Source organism: Petromyzon marinus, chromosome 17 (assembly GCF_048934315.1).
Source record: "Petromyzon marinus isolate PM22_M1 ecotype Great Lakes invasive population chromosome 17, UKy_Petmar_22M1.pri1.0, whole genome shotgun sequence".
NCBI classification, from domain to species: Eukaryota; Metazoa; Chordata; class Hyperoartia; order Petromyzontiformes; family Petromyzontidae; genus Petromyzon; species Petromyzon marinus.
The window spans coordinates 15418708-15443784 of NC_133683.1; the positions used below are offsets into that span (position 1 = coordinate 15418708).

Below are 25077 nucleotides of genomic sequence, written 5' to 3' on the forward strand. Positions count from 1 at the left end.
ACAAGGGTTTTGCCACCAAGTACTAAGTCATGTTTTGCAGAGGGGTCAAATACTTATTTCCCTCATTAAAATGCAAATCAATTCATAACATTTTTAACATGCGTTTTTCTGGATTTTTTTGTTGTTATTCTGTCTCTCACTGTTCAAATAAACCTACCATTAAAATTATAGACCGATCATTTCTTTGTCAGTGGGCAAACGTACAAAATCAGCAGGGGATCAAAAACTTTTTTTCCCTCACTGTAAGTTTAGTTTTATTTGTATATATTTTTAAAGCAATTTGTTTACCAAAGCTATACTTTGCACTCCCGTCGTGTTTTTGTATTTTTTGTTGTTGCAACGTTCTAACCAGCCCTTACTGGACATCTGTGAAAAAGAGCTTAATGGCTCATCGGATTCATCCAGTATAAAGATTCTTATTCTCTGCGTAATGCTGAAGACATCATCCACACATTCCATATTTTAAACAATGTCTCGAGACGTATCGAGTTCAGCCCTTTAGAACACTTTTTTTAACATCTGACTATAAATGCATAGCGCAGTTGCTCATGAACAATGGGGGTTCAGATGCACCGGGGTCTAATGCCCCAAAAATGCGACGCATTCGTGAACCACAAATAAGTTGGGGAAAGTTAAATCGGACAGAACTCTGAAACGTCCCTCAGGAATTGCCCGCTGATATGACAATCTCATTAATGTATCCCAACCTCAAAATGTTTTAATATTTAAAGTTTTATTCCACATCTTGACATGAATGCAGCAACACTTTTAGCACGCATAAAAAACAATAAAAAAAATTAGTCAATAAGATCTCATGGGTGGGGGTAAGATGTAATGTTAAAACATAAGAATATTTCCAGAGATTTATAAAACGTTTATTTTTGTACGGAAAAAAATATTGTACATAGAGCAATATATTAAAGGCCTGTCATGTTTTCAATTGAAAAACATTTATTTTCTGATAGCAGTGGACAGTGGACATCTGTTATCGTAGTGATATAATCTGTCCTACCCAGCTGTCCATGGAGTCCAAACTTGCCCTTTATAAATCGTCAGTTTGAAAAGCTGTTATGACACAGTCATTACTTTCAGTGGGCTCAACAACTCTCCTGCCATGTATATAAAAGGGTGACACACATCGTCTTACAAAACAAAAAAACATGCACCTTAAAAATACATCTTATATTTTACACATTTTATATTGAAAACATTTTTATTTCAAAAGGTTGGATTTAGTCAAAGTGACAACATAATTCTGTTACAAATTCATTTAATGACACCTTAAATACTACAAACTAACAAAACAAAGTCGAACAATAGTTTTACTAAATGTTTACATATAACTCTGTTGCTCTATATTAAATATAATTTTTATATACAGAGCTGTTGTGGCGTTTGTACATGTGGTAGTAAAATTGGCATTTCCTGGGAATGTGTGAACATGTTTAGTCCATTCGCTGAGCATTGCTGTACTTTACCAGTCAAGAAACACAAGACAATTACAAGTTGTACTTCACCCAGTAGATCTTTGTCATTATCAGGAAAGATCACAATGTATATGGTTTTGAAATTTATATGAAAAAATATAGATATAATTACGACGGCAAAGTGTCAGGTCCATTCATGGCGTGTTATGAGATGTGATGGCGTTTCTACAGGGAGAAGGCCCCAACCTCAGTGTTGTACAAAACATAATGATGATATATCACGCAACAGTGCATGCCCAGTAAAGGATGTCTAGCAGACACTCCTCACAGCTGGAATCTGGAGGTGTTATGTTTTGTCTAAAGTTGCATTTCCACCGATATTTGACACAAAGTCAGAGATTATCCCATTTTATCCGTTTCCTTTGTTGACTACACCCGATGACGTTCTCCGCACGACACCACGGCCCATCCAAACGGAATTTGTTTAAACCGCGTCCAACTCCCACACAGTGATTAGCCTCACCTCACTGACATCCTCCCTAGAATTGATTTTGGCCTGGCCCTCCATTCACAAAGAGTCCCCCAGGTGCTGCCTGCAAGCCACAATGCGAGTCATCAGGTATGTTCGACAGCAGCTGCCCAAACTCCGTGCTGTCAAAGTTCACTATGCTCACAGTCTCCTCGTCAATGTTCGGCAGGTAGCTCGTGTCCCCCTGTGACATTGAGCTAGGCATCAGCTGCAACTGTGGGGTTTCAGCAGGGTTAGTGGGCAGGTTGCTGGCAGGGTGGCTGCCCACCTGCACTGTGCTGAAGTCTGGAGGCTGGTAGTCGTTCAGCTGCTGTTGCTGCTGCTGCTGCTGTGGCATGAGAAAATTGGGGCTGCTGTAACGGCCGGCATGAGAGAAGCCCATGGTGCCTGGCTGGGTGTCGGGCGTAAGTGGCGCAATGGGCACGGCATCCAGGTCTCTGGGAAATCTCGCATTCATGTCATCGATAGGATTTATGCCCCCAAATAATTGATTTCCCGGCGACTCGTCTTTCAGCATATCGCTCCAGCTGATGGCACATTCCATGCCAGATGAATCATAGGGGTTATAATCATAGAATTCATGTTTGATAGAGACTCCGTCAGATGGGAGTATAGCTTCTGGGAGCGTGGGCTGGGGTGGTGGACCTGATGTTCTCTTCTCTCCCCGTAGACCAGTGTACTGGCCTGAGGGTGGCTGATCAACCATGGCCTGAGGCATAGATGGGGCCCTCTGAGCACCATGACCGTAATTTATCTGGTGCATGGCTGTAGGAAGAGGAGCGCCTGTCTGGATTTTGTGAACATCAAATACCGGTTCACCTGCAGAACACACAATAAGAGTTAAATATGGTAGTAGATTCACGACTTGAAAATGCAATCGAATGATTAAAGCATGAAAACAATATTAGGGGGCGAATTGCACTTTATCAATGGAGCACACATGCAAAACGATCACACAAGTCAGACGGAAACTTACAATTCTTATGCATAATCACATTTATACTGAATGCAGTGAAGGCAACTTGTCGGTGTGCAGGGTTCTCTGTGTCAAGCTAAAGCCACTTAGCCAACCTAACAACGAGAGGTGGAATATATACTGGGGTAATGAATTCATTCACTTAGACAAAACGATTTGTTGCCATTCTAAAACCAATTATTTAATCCACATTTCCAAGATAAATAATATACTGTGTCCACTAGATATTCATCAATTCATCCCCACTACCAGGGGTTCAATGAATTATCTCGATCCGGAGTCAATTTAATTCAAGAATAATTTCTCACCCGTTTTTGCGATCTCATTTGTATAATTTCTCGGGGCTTTTTTGTCTAATTTTTCGAGTTGGAGCCTTCACCGTAAAGGCAACATTAGCACATAATCTTCATATAATCAACAATCTGAGAATAATAAATTCTAACACAATTTGACATTGCATCTTGAGTATAATAATCGATTTTAAACGCCACATACCGATAGTTTTTTCATTGTGCCCGTTCATATGTGTCCAAATAACAAAGCATTTGTGGTCATCACACATCAGAAATGCATAGCACTTACTTTTAAATTGGTTGATATGCTGCTGATGCTGTTGGTGCTGCTGCTGTTGTTGCTGCTGCTGCTGTTGCTGCTGCTGTTGCTGCTGCTGTTGCTGCTGCCGTTGCTGCTGCTGCTGTTGCTGCTGCTGCTGTTGTTGCTGCTGCTGCCGTTGCTGCTGTTGCTGCTGCTGTTGCTGTAGTTGCTGTTGCTGTAGCTGTAGCTGCTGCTGCTGTAGCTGCTGTTGCTGTAGCTGATGTTTTCCTGCCAAGCGCTTCCCTGGGTGAATCTCTCTTTGTCCACCATGAACAGCTGTAACAACAAACGCATTTACCATTATCATCCCGATTCAATTTGTCATTATAACTAAACAGGCATCGGATGTATTTGTCCATCACCATTTTCTTTGCTTGCCCTATCAATAAACAGGTGTGTGAGGCGTTACACTCATTGTCGGTATAGGAATTCTTATGGGGCCTTGCCGTTACTTAACGAGGCAGCGCGGGTTGGTGGATGGTAGGGGTGGATGGTAGGGATGGGTGGTGGGGATGGGTGGTGGTTGTGTGGGTTGGTAGTTGAACCTTATGGCGGGACCCCGGGGTCCCGTAAGCCCCCGGCTCTCGCATAAACATTATATTATAATGTAAACATTATATTATATATATTATATATAATGTAAACATTACATTATAATGTAAACAAAAACTTTGCTCTTTTTCACCAATGGGTTTGAAGGATGGTGGCAAGTGCTGTCTTGTTAAACTATGCCTTTAAAACTGAAAACTGCTTACCTGCAGTACCTCTATTTAAATACACTATCGAAAAAATAATTTACACCCCTCTGTCAATCATCGTATTTCTCAGTGTGGATTTGTGAACACACTTTGTAAACAGTACATAAAATAGTACGCGTTTTCAATGCACTGTTCATATTGTAACAGGCGTTTATACCAATGTTACTCTACAGAGTAGTGGGTCGCCGCTCCTCTTGTCCGCATTGATACGAGTGGTAACTGGGTACTATGGCTTAACCGCAAAAAAAACTATCTGCACAGATGCATACGGACAAGAGAAGTATTATCAAACAGGAGGAATTAACGGTGCAACGTATCTCATCTGTTAAATATCTGCAGGTAATAGGATTGTCATCGATTGATCCTGGCTGCAGACAATGGTAGGTCACAAATAACAATGAAGATAACAGAGCAGTTTCACTGTATCATGCATTCCGTTATGACAAATAAAGGCCTTAAGTCGTGTAGGCAGTTTGAGCAGCTTTGGATAAGATTTATGATCCTGCCCATACCCGAGCATGGAGTGCATTCGCTTGTTCAGCTCTTCTGCGCATTCGTCCTCGCTGCGCTTGGACGACATGACAACAGAATGATCCACACCATGTGGGTCGTGGAGTTTATGTGCGCCGTGGGTCGGAGTCACCAAAAATAAAGAAATTATTGACGATTTTGACTTCCGTTTATTCAGGACCCCGGGGTCCCGCCATAAGGTTCAGTTGCTGATGAACAGGTGGTGGCGACTGGTCATGGTCATTTAGTGGTGGGGATTTGCGGTGGTTGATGGGGATCAGTCTGTGGTGGTTGGTGGAAATTGGTGGTGGTGACTGGGTGGAGCGTGGGTTGGGTGGGGTGCCATGATCATGGTCTGGGATGCCCATTTAGTCTCATTGTGTTGCTAGACTTTCCCTAGGACTCTTGATGATGCTGAAACCTTCGGTGGTGCCTGTTACTCTAGCGTGTGTGCATGGGTCTTTGTATTTGCGTACGTGGGCCGCTATTTATCCCCGAGTTTGTGATGTCCTTCACTCATTGTTATCTTATGTCTCGTTTTATCTTTTCCCCCCCTCTATCGTTTCCATTTTTTTTGCTCGACTGTGTTCACAAAGCGGTTTGAAATGCCGTGGCATTTCGGCGCTAACAAGACCCTTGTGAGAGAGCAGCTATCACTTACCAATGGTCGGTCCACTGTGCTGTTCTAGAAAGTCCGAAAAGTTTTGCGAGTTGGGGCATTTCCGTTTGACTTTGATCCCGTATGGATCTGTAAGCACACACACGTTTAGATATTAGGTTCCTAAGTTACACAGTCCAACATATACGTAGATAATTGTTAATACATTAGTGGTGGATTAAAATGCACAATAGCAGCTGCCCAAGCTAGCAGCTTGTGTCAGTTTGTCACCGTTACTAAAGTCTAGTTAAGCAAAATGTGGTACAATTATTTTATTGTTCAGACATGTGCGATATGATGCAAATTCTAACAATCTTATACGTCCCAGGTTAAGCACTCTGCTAGCTTAGAATAATTTAATTTACTAAAAATCGACTTTGTAAAAAAATCAATATTTATTTTAGTCGCATGAGCCACAATGTCAAGTTTTGCTGTAAATGTATTTCTGTAATGTGGTTTGAGAGCATTTAATAACACAAATATACATATGTACGTAATATATGAATATTTCCAAAGAGGCTGTATAAAGATTATACACTTCTTATTTAAATAATTTTCAATTTACAGTAATTTAGGTTGAATGAAAGGAATCTGACTGCTGATGCTGAACAAAAGAGATCTCTCTTAACAAATAGTTCTTCAATTTTACCGTAAATGTAGACGCTGCCAAGGAAATGAAGCAACTGCAAAAACCCAACACTTTAAGAATGAGCAAAAGCTCCAAGGGAGGGGAAGTTGACATGTGCAAGGGCGGTTGAGCGGTGCGGAAGTCCCGCTGGCACTCACCGTAATCGTAGGGGAGGTAGCGGAACTCCATGCTGTCGCTGACCTCGTTGTCGGTGGGCCGGCGGAGCTGCATGCGCACGGTGACCTCGCGTGTCACCGCCTGGTCGCGGTACGGTGGCGTGGTGAAGACGATGGCTACCTGGCGGTGCACATCCGTCTGCGAGAACAGGCCGCGCGCCTCCCAGCCGCTGTCGTCGAAGAATCGCACTTCAATGTCCTCTGTGGGGCAAGCAGGAGGCAGGCATGAGCAGCGCTCAAAACCACGGCAGGGCCCGTCAGATGAACGATGATAGCCGGCTACTTTTTTTTTTGGAGTCAATTTACTTGGGCCAATTTAAAAATGGCCAACACCCCGACATCCTGCCTCTTGAAGTTAGGAAACCTCCTACAAGCTACGCCCAGCGAGACACGACCGTTGATGCCTAGCTCTGCCTATCACCACCTGTCCAGTGGCAAACGTGGAAGCAGGTGAGACTTTTTTTTTTCCACAAAATAATTTTACGTTATCCGTTTAGCCAAGTAAACATACCAATAATCGGTAGAGTAATTGGGGGACCAGGTGATTTAGAGTGCTAATGCTGTGTCGGCACTACTTCGATACTATGTCCAAATTCGGGGAAGCACCTTTAATTGAACTGGGTGCTCAAGTGTGCCGAGATGATGGTTTCAGCCTGATCACGATTGACTGCAGAAAAAAACTGAGCATATTATAACTGGGTTCTGTGTTTTGGACTGTTTAATTCAAGTCGAAAGCTACCATCATGCAAAAATGAAGACTTTAAAGCGACCTTCTTGTGTACCACCACAGCACTCTAGCGACATCACTGGGGCGTGACTTGTACCGTTTAAAAACATCACCACTGTGGCGGTACACCCGGAAATCACTTCAAAGTTTTGTGCGCAACAACATAACTTTAAACTCGTGTCGGCTGAGGGCACAGAGCCTTGTATTCACAAGATGAAGCTATTTGTGGTTTAGGTCGCATATTCTCTGAACATTGCTTGGGAAAAAAACTTCATCCATAAACCTCGGCGGCTATGAATTTAGCAGAAATCAATAACTGCGGGCTAACAAATAAACATTTCATTTATGACGGTTGTCTAAATATGAAGCACCAAGAGATGTGTTTTTCAAAGCAGAGGAAAAGGAGCAGCGCTTGCCATGGCTATCCCGAAAGAGTAGCTTTTAAGAGCATTTCTCAAAAGCGGAAGATGTTTTCAGTAACAGTCCGCAACAATCCTGCACAGCAACATGTGCACTGCTACAGTGCTCAGGTCAACAACACGCTACTCCTTCCTCAACAACATGCCACTCCTTCCCATTTCCTCTCCAATGAGATGCACGCGTGCGATAAAAATAAATTAACCCCAACCAAAGGGCAGTTTATGCTACGCTGAGTGCGGCTGGTCACAATCTAGACAAAAACTACCAATGCTTTTCAAATTGTAACGTTAGTCGGACGTCTGGCCGTTTTGTTCCTTGATCTCAGCTACACCGCCACAAATATGGAAAAATAGCATCCACTTCCTATGCATAATCCGCCTCTGACACGTCATCGATAAAGAGGAACTCCGTTGGTAGCTTGTGTACTAACAAAGAGAAAGATCCACCGTGTAGCCTTAACAGACTGTTGGGGCAAGTACTGTTAGGAGCACCTCCGAAGGCCGCCACAGTACATGAGTTGGTGGGTGGAAAGGAGCACACCCGTCCGCATGTCTCCCCAGTGGCGATTCATTTGAGGCTGTGCTAACACACACACCCCCACACCCTACCTCCACCCCTAAACGATGTTGTTATTGTTAGCATTCTCAATGTAGCCATTTCTCAATCAAAAACAATTTTTAGATGACCCTCAAATAGTGCAGTCAGTGCCACCTTTTTAACCATGAATTGCCTCCATGTGCCCGGCACACAGACATATGTGGCAGTCTCGAACGCATGAATTGAACACTCCTACCGGGGGGGGGCTCTATAGGTTGAAACATGACAGTCGGCAATATGGCAAACGCCAACCCTCAGGAATGGCAGGTGGAGAGGGGCGGTTGCATCTTAAGGGCCGTTCACGAGCTCAGAGTGTGGAGAGGATCAGGAGGGGGGCGGGGGCACCCGCAGCAACCCACGTGCGGGGGCGGGGTGTTGTTGAAATGCCTTTACGCAAGTCACAGGTGCCATTTAGAAGTGTAATGCCACGGGTTGTGGTGAGGCCGGCGGGTTAGGGGTTGGGACGATTTGATAGCGCGAAGTTCGTTAAACTTTGCGATTAGGCGACACCGCTCAAGACCGGTTTAACCACGCACGGCAGCAATTTGCAGCACGTCTATGCGTACACTGCCGATAGCTAAACGAGGGTGGGATTGCAAGAGGCCCGCACGAGTAGAATGCAGGGCGGGAGCGATGGCGAGCGCAATTCCGGCCGGAGCGAGTGTGGCGGTGATGGAGGTGAATAACGAATGCGCGGCAATGACGGCAAACGAAACCCTGCCACCGCTTCCTCTGTCCATTGTCCTTACCTCGTTGTACTTTGTCACACAGTAGGAAGATCTCATCGCCGCCGCGTACACTGCCCACGTTCTGGCTCACCCGGCAGATTTTCAGCTCGGATGTGCTGGTCGCACCTGTGCCGGAACACAGCGCGTGTTGCGAGCTTTCGGGACGAATTGGTGGCAATTTCCTCCGCCACACGACACTACGGCACATTGTCATAACCTGAGCCACATGTGCAACCGCACGCCGATTTTACCACACCGATTGTACAACTTCTTCATCATCTCTTTATTTGAGTAGCAGGAGTGCAAACATCGAGGAAGCAGTGGCGCAAAGGTTAGCGGACAGTAGCTTATAACTTTTCTCGTGGTGTTTGTTGCTGGCCGCTTAATGTTTTGGGCTTTTGCTCAGCAACTGTTTTAAAAGAAAATAATTATCTGCGCAATGAAACTCATCAGCAGTTAGATTTCACTTGCGTGAGTGGCGAGAGAGGTTTGAAACCAGTCTCGGGCTCATTCCCTTCACCAACCCACACTGACCAAAGTGAAGTAAGGTCAAAACCCCCAGCACTGAGATGCATTGGTGAGGCCTTCATCCAGCAGTGAATTTACAAAGGCCTGTAAATTATAATTCCTTATTAAAGCAAGCATGCGTGCCGATGCACACATGTGAATAAGAAATTCCACTCGTTAAGCCCACACGGAGCCTTCAGACGACTTGCCTTGTGAGTCCGTGTTAAGGCTGCCACAGAGCATTGAAAGGGGAAGTAAGGTCAAAACGTACATGCTTTTTCCACGGTGCTAATGCTCACACATCCGCTCCAGTAAAGTCAACTTAAAGATTCCCACACCAGTAAATACCACTGATGGCAAGGATCTGACCTTGAGACAAAGGAATTATATGCACGCTCACGGGTATAGATAAAGGTGTAGCCCTGCAATTACTTGCTCACACAACTGCTGGTGGAAGGGCCTCCATTGGAAGGTGCCCTAGAGAGGACCCTCTAGAAGGCATTTGGCCCACTGCGCCGAATTGGCCAGACGTCTAGGGAGAGGCTCACGAATGTAAGTGTTGAGACTCACGGCGGTCGCGGATCTCGTGCGAAACGACCGGGGGGAGAGCCACGACGTTCTGCGCCGAGTCGTAGACGAAGGCCTCGAAGCAGAGCCGCACAACGTTCAAATCCATGTCTTCTATGTCGAGTGCCGCATTGCCAACTGCATGCGGCGAGGAACGGAATGTGAAAAAATATACAATTACGGTACAATGTGGACTTAAAGTGTATAAACGCGACCGCATCTCAAGACGCTGCACGGAAAAGAGTGGGAATATTTATTTTGGAGAGAGGTAGTCAATCAAAATCAGAGGAAGCAAGAGATCTGTTGAGCCTGGATTTGAGTAGGTGCAGGGGCTCTAACAGAAGGCCGTGGTTATTGGAGGAAAGTGTGCATGGAGGGGAGTAGAGTGAGATGAGAGGGGAAAGGTAGGAGAGTGTGTGCAGGGGAGTAGAGTGAGATGAGAGGGGAAAGGTAGAGTGTGTGGAGGGAAGTGGAGTGAGATGAGAGGTGGGAGGTGGGAGAGTGTGTGGAGGGGAGTGGAGTGAGATGAGAGGGGGGAGGTGGGAGAGTGTGTGGAGGGGAGTAGAGTGAGATGAGAGGGGAAAGGTAGAGTGTGTGGAGGGAAGTGGAGTGAGATGAGAGGGGGGAGGTAGGCAGGGGTGAGTGCATGCACAATCTTGCAGATGTGCGAGTGGTGAGTGCCCACAAAAGGGTGTCTTGTAAGTGCTATACTGCTCGAGAAGCCATGGGGCTCTGCTCGCACGGACAACGACGTACCGTTGAAAGGGTCAACTTTTTTCTTGAGGCGAAGTTGCAGGGCGTCCATGATCTCCCTCCTCCGCACGCATTGTATGCCCAAGTTGGAAAAGCTGCACACGCCAAGCACACGAAAGTAAGGAGAGGAACGATCAGTCGGAGGCAGCCACTGCCAAAACAACGCCAGGCTTGGCACAGATAAACTGCTGGCTCTGCTCTTTTTGCAGGTCATGTTCACCAGAACGTTGTGTTGTTGTGCATACTTCAGTGAGCCGTATTTTCGGTCAAATGGCAGCTAATACGTTTGTTGTCAGGCATGTAATGATTCTCATCCTCTGGAAACTTGATTCATTGTCATGATTCTGGGTTGTGATTGATGATTCTTTTACATTTGATTTCTTCTTGTTTTAGGTTATTTCTATTAGTTCTGCCTCGTTTTGTATTCTATTTTGGCCCAATAACCATAAAACTTACATTTTCATATAATGGGCTTGAGTCATAAATAATATATTCACACATACACGATTATATGCATGCATTGTGAGTATAGAGTCACATTTAAATCAATGAATTATATACAATCTTGATTTGAAGCTTTCGTGACTGCAGGAATCCATAATCTTTGGTTCTTTCGGTAAAGTCACGTAGGTAGAAAAATAAAATAAAAATATATCACGACGTTTCGATCGCAACACAAGCGGTCGTCCTCAGGCGGGAAAAAAATAAAAAAAATCCAGCAGTGGAAATGCTGAACCAAGAATACACACAGCGAGAAAACTGTTACAACAAGACATTCTATATGGCCAAGCAGGCGGGGTCTGAGCTGGAAAGGAATTCCATCCCCGCACGCAAGCACGTCAGTTGTGTTAATGGGGGAGATTAGCGAGAGAGAGATTAGGGAGAGAGATTAGCATGAAATGAGCTTCCGTCGCCGCATACGAGTAGGTTGACGCAGCCCTCAAAAGGTTTGGGTCACATCCCAGCAGACATGGCATATGCGCACAACAGCAGTATTAATGGGAGATTAGCACTATGTTGATGGGAGAGATTAGGCAGAGAGATTATGGGGATTAGCAGATAAATCCCATGTCTATGTGTAACACAAGCTGCGGCGCTGCCAACGACACTGTGAGGCAAGTGCGTCCATGCAAGGGAACCACCGCAACGGTGGTCGCGCCAGTGAGACACACAGCCCATCACACAGCCAGAACCATCGATACATCGAGGCTAAGGAAGCAGAGGTGGCCATGTTAGTGAGACCCCAGCCCGTTAATGCAGAGGCACCTAACAGGGCAATGCAACTCAGAGAGTCGGAGATAGCAGCCAAACGGCAGGGAAGAATGGAAGCACCACAGCAAGTTATGACTTTGCTTGGTTAATAACGTCCTTCCAATGATTGCTCAACTTATGCCCATCTTCTCGGTTGAAATTGTCTGTATTTATATATCTGGATGGCTTCATGGACAAATCTTTGATGGTAGCCCGAAGGTTTGCAGAGTACCTTGGTCTCGAAAAAAAACTATCGTGCGAGCCCACTGCGTTGTAACAATGATCAGCCACGGCAGAGGTATTGTGTTCGCGAACACGGTCCGAGACATGTCGTTTCGTTCTCCCCAATGTAACTGCTGCCGCAAACACAACTTAGTTTGTAAACACTCGGGTATTGCATGTCAGGAATGACATCCTTCACAGATTGGATCAAATTACGGATTTGGTGTACTGTATTGAATCGGACCTGGATCTTGTGATTGTTTAATATTTTGGAAATATTTTAGGTAATGGTAGCTTGCCATCATTTTCCAATTCCATGGTGAATTTGATAGATGGGTGTATGGAATTGATGTGGTTGAAAAAATTGGTTCAGTGCTGGCTGGCCATGTGGCCAGATTACAAAACTGTCATCTACATATCTCTTCCACAGGGAAGGACGTGGGTGGATGTCAGGATGGCATCTGTTTCAAATTTCTACATGAAAACATTTGCTACCACTGGTGATAAGGGAGAACCCATAGGGGTACCTTCATTTTGTTTGTAGAATGTACCATTCATGATGAAGTAAGTATTGGTAAGGCAGTGCCCCACCAAAGTTGGTACATCAGGATTCAGTCCCTGTTGGACCAAGTCTTCAATGATTGCTATGGTGTCAGGTATAGGTACCTTGGTGAACAGAGAGACTACATCGAAGCTGACAAGCAAATCATCTGGCGACAGTGAAATGTCCTTGATTCGAGAAACCAAGTGAGCCGAGTTAAGTACTGCTGAGGTGGTCTTGCCCGTGAATGGAAGCAGGGTCTCAGACAGAAATCGGACCAGTTTGTAGGTAGGTGAGTTGATGGTGGAAACGATAGGACGGAGTGGAGTACCTTCTTTAAGGATTTTTGGAAGGCCATACAATCTGGGTGGTCTAGAAGCCAAAGGTTTTAGAGAGAGCTGCTTGGTCGGTTCAATTAGAGAAGTCGAATTAGTGATGATTTTGTTAGTTTTTGTAGCCTGGCGGTTGGTAGGATCTTTGTTGATTTTGGTATAACTGCCATCATTAAGGTCCTGGATTTTTTTGTTGTATGTGGTTTATCCATGATGACCATGGCATTGTCGGCTGAAAGGATGACAATGTCATCTCTCTTTTACAATTGAGCGAGTTCAGAGCGCTCATCCCTGCTGATGTTACTAATGGGTTTCTTAGCGTTTTTGAGGATGGCGGCGATTTCAGATCTTGCCATGTCTGCTGGGATGTGACCCAAACCTTTGAAGGCTGCGTCAACCTACTCATATGCGGCGACGGAAGCTCATTTCATGCTAATCTCTTTCCCTAATCTCCCCCATTAACACAACTGACGTGCTTGCGTGCGGGGATGGAATTCCTTTCCAGCTCAGACCCCGCCTGCTTGCCCTTCGCCACATATATAACGTCTTGTTGTAACAGCTGTGTTTCTTCCTGGTTCAGCAGTTCCACTGCTGGATTATAATTTGTTTCCGTCTGAGGACAACCACTTGTGTTGTGATCAAAACGTGGGGATATATTATTTTTTATTTTATTTTTCTACCTACGTCACTTTACCGAAATAACCAAAGAGTATGAATAATATACAATTAAATAAATAAATGAGAAATGTATGTTGAACTCCTTTTGCACCGTACGTAGCCAACCATGCTAATTGGAGGTGCGGAAGAAGGACAACAAAAATGCGTCTTCATTACTTTTATATATTAGATTACTATTGATGCACACTGCATAGCAAACTAACTCAAACAGCAGCAGCAGTCCATTCCCATTTATATAAATCAGGCGAGCCATTTCACGGTAACATTCTTATACGAATGGTGAAGAGATTGCCTATTGAAGCACGTAAAAAAATGGGAGGCCGAGTTGTGGCAGGGTAGCGCATTGGCGATGCTCGTGTCTCACAGCAAGAAGGGCCTGGGTTAAATAAAACATTAAATGTAGCTATCCCAATGCTGAAATTTTGAAAGAAAATAAAAGACTCAAATACGATTACACAAAGCAACATCGCCCCCGGTTGTGAAAGCCTGGCAATACCCTGCTGTAAAAGAGTCTTGAGAGACTCAGCGGGGCTTTCCTTGGTAAACAAGTGTAGTAGTCATAATAATGAAATTGTGATGGGACCTGGGCCATGTACGACATAACCAGGGTGGTGATATAGGTGGGTGTGAAAACGGATTACCTGGCTATCATTCTGTCGGGGCCGATGTCCATTTCGCAGATTCCGTGTACGACATAACCAGGGTGGTGATATAGGTGGGTGTGAAAACGGATTACCTGGCTATCATGCTGTCAGGGCCGATGTCCATTTCGCAGATTCCGTCACGGCAATCTCTGCCCACCAGGCTGTGTGGGTGCGGCTTGGGTGGGTCCGATTTGGTCACCAGAGACACCCGGATCTTGGCTCGGTTTTTGTAATTGAGAATCTGACAGACAGAGATTAATAAGACTTCTGCTTTAGACCTGTAAGACAGAACATAAACAAACAATTTCTTCATACTATTGTTTTACCAGGTAAAGACCACTGATGGATGTAGCTCTTTTTCAGAAGCAATCTGGCCACAAATGATAGCTCAACGAAGTGGCTTATCATGCGGAAATTTATAGCAGCCAAATACTCTGAATGCATATTTCTGAATGTGGAGGAAAAACCGGAGGACCCGTAGAAAAATCCACGTGACCACAGGGACAACATGCAAACGTCAAATATACAGGCATCAGGGTCCGGATCGAACCCACAACCTCCTGTATACCAGGTGAGGTAGTTAATATTTCACCACCGTGGCGCCCAAGAGGAGGATGATGAAAGCGTAATGCAAGATTTGCTTGGACTATATAAGATCATTGTTAAGCAACTTGTCATAACTATGCCAACAGTTGTCCTTTCACCGGCACCTCCCATTAGCATGGTTGGCTACATACGGTATGAAAGAAGTTCAACATACATACATATAGTTCATACTTCCTGTGTTATGTTACAACAGAGTTGTATGACTGCAGCACTGGCTGGGCTGTCACATTGTCAACAGATAATAAAGATAACAGAGTAGCAATCTGGTCTTTGAACCCACTTGCATCGAACCGTTGAGTATTATCCCCGAGAATTTTGGTGGATTTTCTCCGGGTAATCTCGTTTCTTCCCACTTGCCAAAAACTACTTAAAATGGAATTGTCCAAATATTCAAATGCCAAACCCTCATTAACAAAAAATATTCCTGTGCATGGTTATGTAACGCTTTCCAACCTGCTCTCAGGATAAAACATGTTTGCATATTTTAACCTATACTTTTTTTACTTTTGTCTTTCCAAGTTTTGGACGAACTTTTAATTAATTTGGCTGGTTTTCTACAGCGTTAAGTGCCTTACATAAAAAAAACTTTGTACTCCCGCTTCGTTCATATTCTATCACCTTTACGACAGTCATAGTGACCCCTTCTCCCCTTGTCAACCTCATTTTTGTCAAATGTTAAAGACAAGCATTGATATTCTGTGCGGGTCTGTCTTTGATAAATATTTTACATCACTATTATTATGCTGTGTCCACTATTCCTCATCTCCATGCCCAACGCACACACATTCCACACCCACCAGAATGAGATGCATTCAAACCCTTTTGTATCGTGTTCTTTGTACATCCATCCCTTTTTCCAATTCACTGCTGGATGATGACCTCCGCACACCATGCAGGTCATGGGAGTTATTGGATCATCCTTCACTATTCTGGTTAGTGTGAAGGTGGTATGAACAACAGTACAGTGTAACAACATTCTGCTCGCACTGCTTTATAATGCCCGCCATGTAGCATTGCAGTAGCAGGTAACACTTGTTATGCATCGTAGTTGTCCAACCGAGTATTACCCAGGCTCAGTCAGCCCTGCTTAGGTTCTGAGGTCTCACGAGACTGAATGTGTTCTGAGAGATGTGGTCACTGGCATCACGATATATTTATCAAGTCAAGCTCTAAAAAGAAATGCTGTTTGACAACTCGATGTCAAGAAGCTCCAAATCGAAGGGGATGGAGGTATTTTGAGCCACAGAACCTGCTATTGGGCAGAAGACTAAAGAGAGAACGTTAACAGCTGTTACGATGCAGGTGTGCGTGCATTCCTCGCTCACCCGGCACCACTGGGAAAGTGTGGTCCGTTGTTCATCGTTGTTGTTATTATACAGGTGGGCGTGCACGCGTGCACATGTGCACGTATGCATTGCTCACCTGTACCGCTGGGAAGGTGCGGTTGCTGTCGGTGCTGTGCTCGCCAGGGATGCTCCCGGCCGAACGACCCTCGCACTCGTAGCGGAAGCGCATGCCACGCTGCCGAGGCTGCTGCACGATCTGCAGCTGCGGCTCCGTGCTCTCTCTCTCCGTAATGCCCTGAAGCATTTTCTGTAGGCTTTCTGTAGGGAAGGGGGGGGGGCGTCACATCCGGATGTCGTTCAGGAATCCGCAATTACCAGCCTAACCGCCACCTCCTCCATTGCGGCCGTCACTACAATCACTCTTCCGTCGTTACTGTCACGGAATTTTCAGCTGGTTGTGTCCGGATTAAAGAGCCAGAAATTATTTCCGCAGCCGGCACGCCACATACAGTATACATCTCTCGCTATGGCTGCATTTAACAGTGACATGCTTACTCCAGTTTACCAGCAAAGCCACAAGATATTCAGTGACAAGCCCTGGCTTACCATCATCGGTGACGGCTTGGAGGGAGGGGGGGGGGGGCCTTAAATCATCATAACGACGTCATTATACATTTATCATCAATCACACCATCACTATTCAGCAATCAGTCAATTGATCATAATCTAGAACTCACGTGTTATCAAAAGTTACGGAGACTAAATAAATGCAGGTGCCCTGAGCACACAGTGGAATATCACTGACCACACCAAATTGTGTTGCAAGTGATTAAATCTGGTGAAATACCTAAAATCACCAGGGGTCAGTCATGCCAACAGTGTTGGCATGCCTGTGCAGATCAAACACCTGGCTGGTTAGACTGATAGCAGTTACTTACTTTGCAAACGCACCCTGCAAGCCTACTTGAGTGCACTTTGCTCTGCGAACCAGAGGACACTATACTATCTGCACAGCTGGCAACACACAATGCACACACAAAGCGGCTTACGCAAAGGCTAGTAGTGTAGTGCACACGACTGACAGTTTAGCCAAGCATAGAGGGGTGGACCAATGCATCTATTAGTACCAATTCTGAAACTCATGAAACATTGAAACACATCTAGAAAAAAAAATGTGGTTTTGTATTAATACTAGCTTTACCCGGCATTTGTGCGGGATACACGTCCAGGGTGGAGGGTAAGTGGGGGGGGGGGGAATGAGTGACGTTCGCGCGTCTCACGAACCCAGCACAATGCTGTGGGATGCGGATGAGGTAAATCACGCAGGATGTGTGGGGTGGTTATCACCTGCACGCCAGCCAGCCATCTAGCCAGGCAGCCAAACTTATTTCTAATAGAGTACGATTTGTTGTAAGTAATAGGTTCTCGTCACCCCTGCAACCACTAGAGACACTAGCATTCGCTGCAAAGTAAAACATAGTCTCTAAGCTATTGCGACAATCCATCGAATCGCCTGGTTCATTCCACCCTTGCTTGCATACGAGTGCAAGTAAAAAGGTGGGGACACACCAGTTCAGTGTGAAGGATGTGATACACACTGTGGGATTTGGAATATTTGATTGGAAACATTTTTCTGCGTTTTGTGTGACGTCAGGCAATATGCTGCCACCCGCGTACCCGTGAAACCCACAATCACACACACGCATACACACCAGCTCGCATCGGTAAACAATGCGGGCAGAGAGGGGAGTGGTTTTCCACGACGAGGTGGTTGCCTCCTAGGTAGTAACACCGCCAACACACACGTGGTACCATGCAATTAGAAAAAAAAACAAGCGCTGCCACTTACCCATGTCAATCGATTGGCATCCATCTGAAGAAACAAGGCAAACACAGGCAACAGCGTTAAACGTGTACATCGTAGGCACACAAAGCGGAGCCATCAGAAACGCTTGAGTGAACAGTATCTACATTAGCTTTGTCTCTATGATAGACTTAATTCACACACACACACGTGCCAACCAGCGTAAAAAGTGTGACAGTGTTAAATGTTTGTGCGCATGTTTCTGTACAGTAGTTGAGTAATGTCAGCGCATACCTGAAAGGCAAGTTCCGCTCAACCACGGACCCAAAGTGCAATGCCCCAAAAATTAAGTCTATTCAGCTTTCAATTATTTACTCTTTTAACTAGTAAAAGGAAGTAAAACTTTGGAAGTGACTACATAGCATTAATTCATTATACCCAATCCAGTGCTGCTGTACCGAGTGTAAATGTGTTTTTTTTTAATCTGGCGAGTGCCCATGTTGAGGAAATTGGGGTCAAACGCCACGGACTGGCCGTGCTATTGTCATTCTCTATTTTGGGAAACGTTCATAGCAACAACGATTTGGAATCTTCCTGGACATCGTTCCCACGGAACCTCATCGCCCGTGGGGTGATAGGAATTCTGCACGGGTACTCTCGACTTTGAACCTCACCATTTAAGCACTCGGCCCCAAATGAACTATGCAAATTCGAACATTTTCAGTTTTACAATAACATAATCCGCAAAGAATACACGTGGCACAAGAAAACAGCCGGGGAGAACTAACCAAACTTGAACTGCAGGAATCCACACGACCATACCCTGAAGCTACCCCGCTTGCTAACCCATTGCCCACCGCGCCGCGAACAAGTAAACAGCAGAGCAGGTGACGGCTTCCTCGAGATCAATGAAATCTCCGCTGAGCGATGGGAAAAAAATCAGCGTGGGTCGATTGTGCGAATGAATGGAAGGCAAATTTGGCTACGGAGCAGCAGCTTCGCGAGGCATTTTGTCGTTTCGTCACAGCCCACCTACTTGCTGCACCGTATTGGGAGTTTTCCTCCTCCCCACCCCTCCCGGTCGCCGTGTTACCGAGGGCCCATTTTAAAACGACAGAAACCCTCACGCAATTGTTCAAGTAGCCCAAAATGCTGATATTTGTTGCAACATGCAAATGCATATGTTGTTAAAATAGGATCAACAAATTCAAGGCGGATCATCATCTTTCGGGCTATCATATAAAAGCCTCTCTCTACAATTTCAATTCTCTACATACCACCACCACCATCATCACCACCACCACGACGACTCTGGCTGTCTCCTGAAGAGGCCGGCTGTAATTACCGGCGAAACGTCACTATACTCTAATTGTAAATGTTGTAGGTTCACTCTCCATCACACAATCGGTTTGTGCTGAACTAGTAACGAACTGGCATGCAAGGTTTGTCACGCAAACGAAACTAATTGGCTGTGTCGGGTGGTGGCGGGTGAAACGACACATTCATATTTACGCGATCGAACAAACAAAAAACCCATCTATTGTGGACCATCACCACCACCGCCCCCATAGCCAGGGCAGCTTCACAGCTCGGCAAGAGGACGTCGAGCAGCAATACTGATTAACAGGTGCAGAGAACAAGGAACTTTCATGAAAACCGGCCGCAAAGAACGGTGCTATTCTTGTCTCAGCCATGGCTACTGTACCACACGTGACTCGCTTTAACAGACTACACAAGGGCAATGGTAAAAAACGTCGTTTGCACATTTCCCAAACATATCCCGGGATTGAACTGCCGTGGTAATGAATTGCTCATATTTCAGACGCTGCCAGAATCGTAACAGCGGGGAGGGTGGCAAGATGAATTATTGGACAGGCTGAAAAGGAAAGATTTAAGTCCCGCATTGTGATGTCGTTATAAAAGACAGCCATATACACAATTAACTATGTGCCGATGTTACTCTCAACGCACGCGGGCTTCGTGTGTTGTAATTGGCACCCCCAGAGTTACTCGCCGCCGTTCGCATGCTCTCACATCGCGAACGCGGCCGCAGCATTTCACTGCTGTCAACTGCAGCTCAAAACGGGACCTGTTTGCCGGTATCAAAGTATGAAAAAATAAGAATCTTTTACGGGGTAAACCCCATTGTAGCTGCTCACCCCGAGCTATAAATGATCTGATAGTGCATCGTCTTTGCACTGTCGGCTTTTTGGCATTCTCTGGTCCGACACCGGTGAGACAAGGCCCTAAGACCGTCTCTGTTGTAGGCCAATCAGTTTCAAAGACAATTCGTATACTATTCATTATCATTACAATGTTAGTTTTCATGTTCACCACACGCACGTGTGGTTAATGCAGACTTGATTACATGGTAAAAAGTTTCTAATTAGTGTTTGAACATCTTAACACCACCTGTTTTTGTGCCAAAAAAGGGTAAAAGCTATTCTCATTATTCACGGTGTCCAAATGATCACATCTTTGTTTAGTTCGGCACGAATTTCAAAACACGTCTTTTGACACCAAAGAAAGGCAGGGCAATGGTGACACGGAAGAGAATGTGTCCACAAACGGGCACAGCAGCAAATGTTCTCAGAGGTAAGGGATAAACACACGAGAAACTGTCTGTTAATTAGCACTTTCTGTTCATTTTCTGGATGTACCCTCGCAAATAAATTTAAAGAGGGTATCACCGCGAGAATGCTAAATGCCCAAGATGTGTTTCTACACACAGTAGCTACAACAGTTTCACCAAGTGTTCTGCAATGGTGTAGGCATTGTCAAATGTCCCACTGAAACTAGGAACTGCATTCCTATAGTAGTGTACAGTAACACAGTTACTGTAATTCCACCACACCCAGAAAACGCTTTTGTACCACCAACAGAACACAGAACACACTGCCCGCCCTATGCCTGGCATGTCCACCACACACACCGACTAACAAACCATGCCTCCCGAGTCGTTCCAGCAAACCTCCTTCCCTTCTTCCCCCAAGCTCAATCACACACCGGCCGCCATGCCAACCAGGAAATAACAGAGACACATCACGGTCAAAAGCAACTTAGCAGGACAAAGATCCCCCGTATAGCCTTAACAGACTGTAGGAGCAAGTGCTGTTAGCGAGCAGCACCTATAAAGGCCGGCACGGCACACGAAGGGGCGAGTGGCCAACACCACGCACGGCCGCCTTTGTCTCCCCAGTGGCGATGTTTACACATCGCACCGGGTACTCATTTCAGGCCGAGTCTACCTAGGGGAGGCCCAGGACCCGTTCAGATAATCGTCACCGATGTTTGCCGTGAGTGGCTGGGTTCCGAGCGCAGCGTAGCGCTAACCACTACACACATGAGCGGACTCTTTCATTGTTAGTGTATTTTTATGCTTCAAATGTAGTCACTGTGATTCATGCGTGGTGTGGAGTTTGTTTGTGCTAAGTGGACCCCCCCACTACCAACACATACTTTTCGTGTCATTATTTAAATTCGTGGCCTACATTGTGTGTGTGTGCAGCCAACCATATTTATGGTTTAACAGATAACACACAAAATGTGGGTTTAAAACTTACATGAAACGCGCTTTACTATGACAATACAACATTTAAAAAGAAAAATCTTGTGAGTTTGAATGTTCTCGCGATGTCATCTGCGTGAATGATTCAAGGTGGTTTGAAGTGAAACTACAAGTACTTTCTCTTCGAGCCCTCGAATATGAATCCCTGCAGTCACGAAAGCTTTAAATCGAAATTTAACCGTGGTCTTTTTTAGCACCGGGCCTTGATGAGCAGCAATCTCAATTCCACCTTCTTCCAAGTGCAACGAAAGGGCTCACGGACAAGGTCAACCGCACACCATCGGCGAAGTGGCCACGATTTCAATTGTCAAGTTGTGCCCCTGGGAGTCCAACATTTGAACAGGTTCAAGGGGTCAACGTGGCCACTGCCGTGGATGGCACCACACACCTGGCCATCGCTCCCTTCCTGATGCCAGATCTCACCAGGTTGGCACCACATCTCCAAGACCAAACTACTGCCCCTCAATCTGGCTTTTAAGCGTTGCCTTGGGTCAAATAATAAAACATCGTAAAGCACATTGTATCGTGATGTTGGTCACGTTTTTTGAGGTAACAAATGTCGTTAAATGACCGAACGCATTTTGTCTCCATTCTTAGGACAATCCAATTTCTAAAAAAAAAAATGTTGTGTTATTTAATTGAAAAGAACCGGTATGCAGACACTACCTTACAACGGTGTGTACAGCTGCTGATCTTTATATACCTGAAGTTCAGAGAGTACTTAGGGGCCATCCATTTAGTGGGTACGCAAAAATATGTCAAATCTTGACCCCTCACCCCCCTGTCCCTGTACGCACGCGGACTTTTTACACCCCCCACCCCCTCCAAGAATCCTATAGAACGGCCGATATTTAATCCACGCAGAAACGATCAAGGATTAATAATATGAACGTGTTTAAGCAAACAGACAGTCCACCGCCGGACTACCTAACTCAGTTGAAGGCCAATGTAGACAAATTATCGAGGCTTCCACCCACCCCCGTTTCCTATTCTATGAACATTGTCAGTAGACCCCCCCATACACAAGCTACGCATTTGGGTTACCCCCTCCATGCGTACGCAATCAATGGATGGCTCCTAAACTACTGCGACAATGGTAAACATCAGGGCAAGAATGAGGTTTGTACTAGAGTACAGGGCTATAGCAACCAATTGACAATGTGCCTCTACAGTTTACATGTACGTGATGCCGTCGGTAGCCAGTAACAAGAAGGCCCCTGCACCCCTAATATGGGATTAATATGGGATTAATCCTACAGGACCCCCCCCCCCCCACAGGGATTCACCACACGACGAGGGCTCGGGGGGGGGGGGGGGACAACTCAAGGGGTCTCCGAGTCCGAGGGATGCGGGAGACACGGGGGTCAGAGAGAAGGGGTTGACCCCCCCCAGGGTCTGTAAAGGCCTCGGGTAACGCGGAGACGACTGCACGGCTGGACAGAAGGGACCTGACAGGGACCGTAAGGAAGACGGGCGGCAAGGGGGGGGGTCACAAGAGAAGTAGGAGCCAGGGGAGCGAGGGGGGCCCCGCACACACACAGTGACCGACTCAGCGAGGAAGGCGGCGGCAGCAGCAGCAGAAGCATCGTCAGGGGACCCGGGCCCACCACACAGGGGACCCGGGCCCACCACACAGGGGACCCGGGCCCACCACACAGGGGACCCGGTGGGGGTGCGAGGGGACTATCCTCAACTCACCTTCTCGCGATGTGCCGGCCATGGCGAGCAAGCTCATCGGCCCGGGTGGTGGTGGTGGTGGTGCTGGTGGGGGTTCTTCACCTTCTCTCCACTCCGCAACACTCCTCTGGCGGCTCTGGATGCGCGACGAAAACAAACCCCGAACGAGGAAGGGGGTGGGGGGGTGAGACGAGGAACGGCGATCGGGGCAGAGTTTTTATGAAGGCGTCGACCCGGCCGGGAAATTCCCGGACACCGCCTCCACCTCGTCACGAGCGGGGGCGGCCACTGCCCGCCCCGCCCCTTCTCCCCGCGTGTCCCCTCCTCCTTTACCTTCTCTCCACTCCTCCTCCTCCACCTTCTCTCCACTCCTCCTCCTTCACCTTCTCTCCACTCCTCCTCCACCTCCTCTCCACTCCTCCTCCTCCACCTTCTCTCCACTCCTCCTCCACCTCCTCTCCACTCCTCCACCTTCTCTCCACTCCTCCTCCTTCACCTTCTCTCCACTCCTCCTCCACCTTCTCTCCACTCCTCCTTCACCTTCTCTCCACTCCTCCTCCACCTTCTCTCCACTCCTCCTCCTCCACCTTCTCTCCACTCCTCCTCCTTCACCTTCTCTCCACTCCTCCACCTTCTCTCCACTCCTCCTCCTTCACCTTCTCTCCACTCTTCCTCCACCTTCTCTCCACTCCTCCACCTTCTCTCCACTCCTTCACCTTCTCTCCACTCCTTCACCTTCTCTCCACTCCTCCTCCTCCAACTTCTCTCCACTCCTCCACCTTCTCTCCACTCCTCCTTCACCTTCTCTCCACTCCTCCTTCACCTTCTCTCCACTCCTCCTTCACCTTCTCTCCACTCCTTCACCTTCTCTCCACTCCTCTTCCACCTTCTCTCCCCTCCTCTTCCTCCACCTTCTCTCCACTCTTCATCCACCTTCTCTCCACTCCTCCACCTTCTCTCCACTCCTTCACCTTCTCTCCACTCCTTCACCTTCTCTCCACTCCTCCTCCTCCAACTTCTCTCCACTCCTCCTCCTTCTCTCCACTCCACTCCTCCACCTTCTCTCCACTCCTCCTTCACCTTCTCTCCACTCCTCCTCCTCCACCTTCTCTCCACTCCTCCTTCTCTCCACTCCTTCACCTTCTCTCCACTCCTTCACCTTCTCTCCACTCCACCTTCTCTCCACTCCTTCACCTTCTCTCCACTCCTCCTCCACCTTCTCTCCACTCCCCCTCCGTCTTGTACTTCTCCCGTCTCTTTTTTTACGATCAGAGGAAACAAGAAGATGCTCGATGTAGTCGGCACTTTGCTCCGTTCATCATTTCGGGTTTTTTTGTTTTTTTATGCTTTGCTTTATGTAACCCCCCCCCCCCCCTTTTAAATGAAAGATCCAACAAAATATTTTTCTTGTTTTTCTCTCTGCCCCCCCTCTCTCTCTGCCCCCTCTCTTCCTACTCCATTTGGCTCTCTCTCGCTCTCTCTTTTTTATATATAACTACGACAAGTGCTGCACCTGCACGCAGCCCTTCCCACAGTCAAACGGCCTCTGACGGGTAGCTTAGATCTGCATGCAGAGCTCTCCGTCATCTGCCACCGAGCACACGGCCTCCTCCAGCGCCCACTGTTCCTTGAAGGCCGGCACGGCGTGGGTCAGCCGCGCATGGCGGAACTCCAGCCACACCCTGGCTCCGACCAGAGTGCGGAAGATGCCCAGGCTGCTGGCTGGACGTTGCCCCTCCAGGGCTACCTTCCTCGCCCTGTATATGGCGAGCTTGGCGTAGCCGAAGAGCACGTTGACCAGGCCCTGAAGATGTTGGGGTCTGTCGCCCTTGGGTATCCAAAGATGAGGACCGTCGGGGAGAAGTGGAGGCTGAACCTTAGGAAGATGTTTCTCAGGACCTTGAACAGCGAGT

The 25077-nt window shown here is 46.7% G+C and overlaps 1 protein-coding gene across 3 annotated transcripts; it reads right to left on the reverse strand.

Moving 5' to 3' along the window:
- Positions 1 to 714: 714 nt before the first annotated feature.
- Positions 715 to 23450, reverse strand: LOC116943286 (uncharacterized). Of its 3 annotated transcripts, none has more exons than XM_032956009.2 (11): positions 23186 to 23450; positions 17965 to 17988; positions 16252 to 16433; positions 14316 to 14464; positions 10559 to 10650; positions 9806 to 9940; positions 8750 to 8854; positions 6239 to 6457; positions 5456 to 5542; positions 3515 to 3802; positions 715 to 2775 (listed from the first exon to the last, which is right to left on the reverse strand). In XM_032956009.2, the coding sequence occupies exons 1-11, from the start codon at positions 23220 to 23222 to the stop codon at positions 1967 to 1969; spliced, it is 2127 nt and encodes a 708-aa protein (XP_032811900.2). In that variant the 5' UTR covers positions 23223 to 23450; the 3' UTR covers positions 715 to 1966. The 3 variants fall into 3 exon arrangements, with proteins under 3 accessions (XP_032811900.2, XP_032811903.2, XP_032811904.2); XM_032956012.2 differs by lacking the exon at positions 23186 to 23450 and adding an exon at positions 20864 to 22241; XM_032956013.2 differs by lacking the exon at positions 23186 to 23450 and adding an exon at positions 20852 to 22241.
- Between the last annotated feature and the right edge of the window lie 1627 nt (positions 23451 to 25077).

Coding starts and splice junctions, on each gene's coding strand:
- LOC116943286 (XM_032956009.2), bottom strand. CDS start 23,222: ATGAGCTTGCTCGCCATGGCCGGCACATCGCGAGAAG. Junction 5,543..6,238: donor CTACCTCCCCTACGATTACG/GTGAGTGCCAGC, acceptor GTGTGCTTACAG/ATCCATACGGGATCAAAGTC. Junction 3,803..5,455: donor GCACAGTGGACCGACCATTG/GTAAGTGATAGC, acceptor TTGTTGTTACAG/CTGTTCATGGTGGACAAAGA.